General features: G+C 28.1%; 1 protein-coding gene across 1 annotated transcript; it reads left to right on the forward strand.

Moving 5' to 3' along the window:
* The first annotated feature begins 899 nt into the window (after positions 1-899).
* Positions 900-5200, forward strand: LOC145838947 (uncharacterized). The gene is made up of 4 exons (XM_082946565.1): positions 900-928; positions 1460-1614; positions 1887-2492; positions 4983-5200. The coding sequence occupies exons 1-4, from the start codon at positions 900-902 to the stop codon at positions 5198-5200; spliced, it is 1008 nt and encodes a 335-aa protein (XP_082802691.1).
* Positions 5201-6203: the final 1003 nt, after the last annotated feature.

Genomic DNA, 6203 nt, shown 5'->3' on the forward strand with positions numbered 1-6203 from the left:
TGTAAAGCTACTATAGTTTGGAAAAAATATAATTAATCTTTTGTTTAACTAATTACTATCAATTAATTATTAATTTAATTTACAATTAAAAGTTATATTACTGAAGAAGTTTAGTTTTGCTTATAAGTTTGTTAATCCATGCTATAGTGACGCATCGTGTCGTTTTGTCGCCGTGCCAAAGTGACCCTCCGTGCCAAAGTGACGTACCGTGCCAAAGTGACGCACCGTGTCATTTTGTCGCTGTGTCATTCTGATATCCACCCGTATTTTTGACTGTTTTAACATCAGGTCACACCTGTAACCTTTTTCTTTCAAACCAAGTCCATCAAATATTTTAAAATATTTGTTTTTAAAATACTTGCTTTAAAGTTTATATGTTTAGCTTTAAAAACTTACTGCTTGTTTTTTCTATTTCTAACAGATTTCCACTACTATTTGTAAGAGAAGTATGCTTTGGCTTACCCATTTTTATGAGATTACAATCGAAAAAAATATTTAAATTTATCTTCAAAGAGTAAATATACCATATATAAAAAAATTTTAATGGTATATTTTTCAAAAGTAAAGTGATTAGTTCTTACTTAGTATGTAATTTATTTGAGCTCGGTAATGAACTTTTTATCAACAAAAAAAATCATAAATTAATATTTCTTTCTTAATCAGATCAGGTGAGTGGCCTTAAAACTAAGAATGGCAATGATTTCAATACATTTAAAGCTAACTTAGTAGCTATAGCCCACAATTATACTAAAACAATACCGGAAAAAAGTCAGCTTATCAATATAAAAGAAATAGTAAACACAGTTAATACTATCAAAAAGAACGATAAAATCGTCATAGCAAAACCTGATAAAGGCTCAGGTGTTGTTTTATTGGATAAAACTGAATACTTAGATAAAATGAACAGAATTTTAGATGATTCAACAAAGTTTGTAAAGTTGAGACCGACCAGTAAATTTGACAACTTAAATAAAATAGAGAAATCAATTATTGATTTCCTAAAAAAGTTGGTTTATAATAAAGAAATAGAACAATCTGTTTTTATGGCCATTAAACCTATTGGTTCAATTAGGCCAAGGATGTATGGCCTTCCAAAACTACATAAACCAAATATTCCTTTTAGACCTATTTTGTCGATGATCAAGTCTCCACAACACAAATTAGCCAGATTTCTTAATTTTTTATTAGAACCAGTTTTAGCTTATTACTCAAAATTCGTTGTAAAAGACTCTTTTGAAGTTATCGAAAAGATCAGACATGCTAAATCATCTAATACAGTTTTAACATCTTTTGACGTAAAGCAATTGTTCACAAATGTACCACTAGAAGAATCAATTAAGATAAGTGCTGACAAATTATATGAAATAAGAAAACATAATTTAGAGAAGAACAATTTTATAAAGCTGATGAAAATAGCAACGAGTGATGTACAGTTTAATTTCAATAATACAATTTACAGTCAGATAGACGGCGTAGCCATGGGGTCTCCTTTGGGTCCTACTCTAGCGAATATTTTTATCGGATATTTAGAATCCAAAACTGCTGACGACTTGTCTTCACAGGTTGTCTACATAAGATACGTCGACGATTGTTTGGTTATATCCAAAACAGAAAGTGAAAATGAAGCTATTTTTCAAAAATTAAACTCTTTGCATGAAAAGATTTCTTTTACTATAGAAGTAGAAGAGAACAACCAGCTGCCATTTCTGGATATATTAATAATAAAAGATAAACAAGCTTCTTAACGAATGTCTATAGAAAAACAACTTTCACTGGGCAATACTTACACTACCAATCGTTTTGTAGTAAGAAACGAAAAGTAAACCTAATCAAAACGCTGTACCATAGAGCATACAGAATCTGTTCGAAAGAATTACTTCATTCAGAGGTTGAGAGAATAAAAGAAATTTTAATAAAAAATGGTTACCCTCCAGATTTGATTAAGAAGGTGATAAAATCACACCACAATAACATAAATCAACCTAGGCTATTTGGACCGGAGAAGTTCCCAGCAATATTAAAACTACCTTATACTGGAGAAAAATCACGAGCATTTGAGAGCAAACTAAAAGACTTAACAAAAACATCTTACAATCAAGTGCTTCCAAGAGTTATATTTCTTTCAAAATCTTTATTAAAAGTGCAGTTGAAGGACCCGATACCAGACCAAGACAAAAGTTGTGTAGTATACAAGTTTAATTGCTCTTGCGAAAAGAGCTATATCGGTCAGACCTCTAGGCACTTAAAAACCAGGATAAAAGAACATCTACCTGCTTGTGTATTGAAATTCATCGAACAAGAACCTGAAATTAAGACGATAGCAACAAAAAACGCAGCAAAAAGATCTTCAGTTGCAGAACATCTAAAAGATAATAGAGATTGTGCTAAGAAATATGACATATCCAGATTTAGAATAATCCATCATTGCAATAGTGTGTTTGATCTCGTGAAGTTGGAGGCTATCTCTATATTTTTGGAGAAACCAGAACTGTGTAAACAGAAGGAATTTGATTATAAAGTGTCTTTATTTAGTTAAATTATCTATGTTTTATCCGTTAGTAGTATTTGAGTTTAATTATTTATTACTTTACACTGATTATTTATTGTGCTTATTACTTTGTTAGTTTTAACTTTTTGTGTTTTTGTTTAAAAACTTATTCATAGTTTTAAATTTGTTCTACTGTTAAGTTCTGACGAAAAGTAGTGTAATACGTATAAACTATCACAGAAAAACTTGAGAGAGTGTTTTATTTATTTGTTTTTGCATTAAATATGAATTAGCTGATAATGTTTGAAGTATTAAAGAAATTCTATGCTAAACCAACTCTACAGTCTTGTAATAAACTGATGAACTCTCATTGTAAAGTGATTAAAATTAATTTGTTAAATGAATTCCTGTTGCAGTGTCTGAACAAATTTGTCTGCCCCAAATGGTTAATTTCTAGAATATACAAATCTAAAATAAAACATAATCAAAAGGCTGAAGTAATTTTCATTAAATCTGAAATAAGTAAAAACAATCATTATTTGAGCAATTTGAGATTGGTAATAGATATGTGTAGTATCAAGCTTAAAAATGAAGACCATTCAAGAAAGTTTAATATGTATATAAGAAATATTGAAACAAAACAAATGGAAAGAATTAAATTAATATTTTGTTGTTTTTTAACTTATATGCTAAATGCCTTGTTATTTACATAAAACACCATAAATAAAAACTCGTTTTAACTTTACTTAATGAAAGAACTCAACAATTAAAAAGGTAGGCGCACTTTTAGCAGTTCTGTTGTGTAACGCAAACTACCCAAGTGTATTTCTGTAACAAAGACAGCCTACGCTGTTAAATCGTTTACTTACGCGTGCAACGTGTGCAGCTGTTGAAAGTGTATATATATATATCTACGTGGTGAACACTCAAGTACTCAGTGTTGATGTTGTTGCTTAGGTTAGATTAAGACAATTAAGATGAATTTGAAGCTTTGTATTATCTTACTCGTTTGCTCGGCTACAGTTCGCTTAAGTTATTCTTTTGAAAGTCAAGAAGCAGAAAGAAAAAATTTAGAAAATTCCAAAGGTTTTAGAACAAAAACTGTGTTTAATTTTTTAAATGGTATCATAACTTGAGTAAAAAACTAATATTGATTAAAGAAACGCACATAAGTGTACCTTTTTCATATGCAGAAAATGTCATGTTTTCTATTAACTTTTTAGATCATTACTTTTCGGATTTTGTAAGCATCAATGAAGAAGAAATAGAAAGTTTGTTGTTTTTTATTTTGTATCACAGAAAAAATTCATTTTAAATTTTTAGTGTAAAACAAAAAAAAGCTAACTAATTAAATCTTAAAGTTATTTTGTTTTAAGATTACTTAAAAGTAATCCTTATGTGCTTTTTTTTATTACATTGCATTGTTTCATCCTTATAAAATTGTCATACGTTTTAAAAGCTGCAGTGCACAAAAAAAACAGTTTGAAAATTTAAATCAAAAAGGGGAATTAAACTATTTACTACTTTCATACAGCTGAAATAGCTAAAACTTTTTAAATAAGCTATAAATTAGGCAGCAGATGAAATTAAGACCAAAATATCAACATAAATCAAATACAATCTTAAAAGTGTTACAAATAAGATGTAAAGCTATACAGTATTTTTAAAACTGTAAAAACTGATTAGAACTAATAATTTCTTACAAAATAAACTATAAAAAAATACTTTCCAATGCTAAAGTTCGAGGAAGCAAATTAATTTAAATACATAGCACTTAATATTTCAAAACACGTTAAAGTATTCTATAGTTACATAATATTAGTACTTTACCATAGGAATTATGAAAAATAAACAAATAAATTAATACAAATAAAACACTTAACAAGTATAAGAGTAAAACCACTGCCAAGTAGTAGTATAAGTATAAAGTATACCTTAAGAAAAAAAAACCAACAGTAAAAAAAATTTTAGACAATACTTTCTTAAAATGTAGTAAACAGTTTAAAAGCTGTACAGAGTAAGGTTTTTGTATGATAATATAAAGAGAAAAAGTATAAAGATTCATCTAAGTTGAAAATTTTTTAAACTAGAACAAATCAAGTTGAAAACAATGTATACAAGTTTTTGAATGTTACTAAATATCAGCTTATTTAAAAATAAACTTACTAAAATAAAAATAACTAAAACTACGTAGCTTCAAATTTAATGCCCTATTTAACAAGAAAAAAACTACATTTGTTTTTTAAAAGTTGTGTTGATATTTTTTTTTTTTTCATTGCTCTCATTGTTTTATATAAAAAAAAACTGACTTAAATATGTTTCAAGATAACTTTTTTATTTGTTTTTTGTTCTATATTAGCATTTTTTAGTTTACTAAGGGTTGATTAGATTCTCAAATTGCCAACAAAGTAGTTAAAACTTTAGTAAACTATATTGATACGTTTTAACCTTTCTTTTTATTAAATTAACAAGCTGCTCAAACAACTATTTACAGCGTGCAAAGACTCGGGTCATTCAATTTGCTTATGGGGTAGGCACAGCAAGTTCATGTGCCAGCGATCGTGGGTGAAAGAAAAGTGCAAGAAGACTTGCGGTGTTTGCGTGCCAAAAAACTGCAAGAACACAGGAGGGAGCAAGATTTGTACGGAGGGAGCGGATTGCGACTCCATATCCATCAAGGCAACGTGCAGAAAGCTTTGCGGGTTGTGCTGATGCTTTGGTGTAATGATATATTTTAAAAATTCATTTAAGAACGCTAAAAACAAAGCTCTGTGTTTTTCATTTATTGTATTTCTATTAATGTATTGTTAATCTAATAAACTTACTCTAAATTTTTACGTCTGTCTTTTAATCTTGAGGAGTAATGTTAAAATAGTTTGAAGGGTCATGAATTAATGGTAAAACACGCTTCATAGTTAACTTAAACATCTTATTCAAAGAATAAGACTTGAACAGTAAACAATTACAAAATAAGATAATAAAAGAAAACAAAAACAACATTTATTTATACATTGTTAACAACTAGAATTTAAGTTCTAAATCGTACAACTCTGAATAAACTTCCAGCTAAAAGCTGCTCTGCAAAAATCTTTGACTTATTTTAGAACTAACATAAACCGATAACTTTAAGTACAGAACGAAGTCTTTAGAATTTAATTTTTAAACTATCGATGTGAAAGTTTTACAGATAAGTAGTTTGCACAATGGAAACGAGCCTAAATTATGATATCAGCATAACGTTTGGTTTTTGTAAGTTTTTGTAGTTTTACTTCTTTTTTTCGTTAAGATATTTAAGGATATTTACTTAATATCAAACTGTAAATTCTAATAGGATTTTAATTTAGCTACATTAATAGTATAGTAATAGTTAAATAAACAGGACGTTTGTTTCAGTTTCCTTTTTTCAACAACTAATAACATATAATTATTTATTAGTGTTTAAATCAATTGTAACATATTATCAACGGAAAATTAAAACAAAACTAATTTGTTTAAAAAGTAGAAAGGAAATAAATTTGAGAACAGCCTAGTTTACTTACTATATAAAACAAATACTAAAACCAACTGCTTAGAATGAGCCATAATTTAAGCATTTATCTTGAAATCCAAGTGACAAAGGACTATAAGAAATTAAAACAAAAGAGCAAAAATTCAAATTCTTTAAAAATCTTTTTACTAGCAGTGCAGTATTTGGTTATTTTCCTGCAACTAACAG

This window comes from Thalia democratica, chromosome 6, assembly GCF_965202585.1.
Source record: "Thalia democratica chromosome 6, ktThaDemo2.hap1.1, whole genome shotgun sequence".
NCBI lineage: Eukaryota > Metazoa > Chordata > Thaliacea > Salpida > Salpidae > Thalia > Thalia democratica.

What these genes read in the sequence shown, in the direction of transcription:
- LOC145838947 (XM_082946565.1), top strand. Translation starts at nt 900, where the DNA reads ATGAACAGAATTTTAGATGATTCAACAAA. An exon ending in ATTTTAGATGATTCAACAAA is followed by an intron (nt 929 to 1,459) that starts GTTTGTAAAGTT and finishes TACAATTTACAG; the next exon opens with TCAGATAGACGGCGTAGCCA. An exon ending in TTTGGAGAAACCAGAACTGT is followed by an intron (nt 2,493 to 4,982) that starts GTAAACAGAAGG and finishes AACTATTTACAG; the next exon opens with CGTGCAAAGACTCGGGTCAT.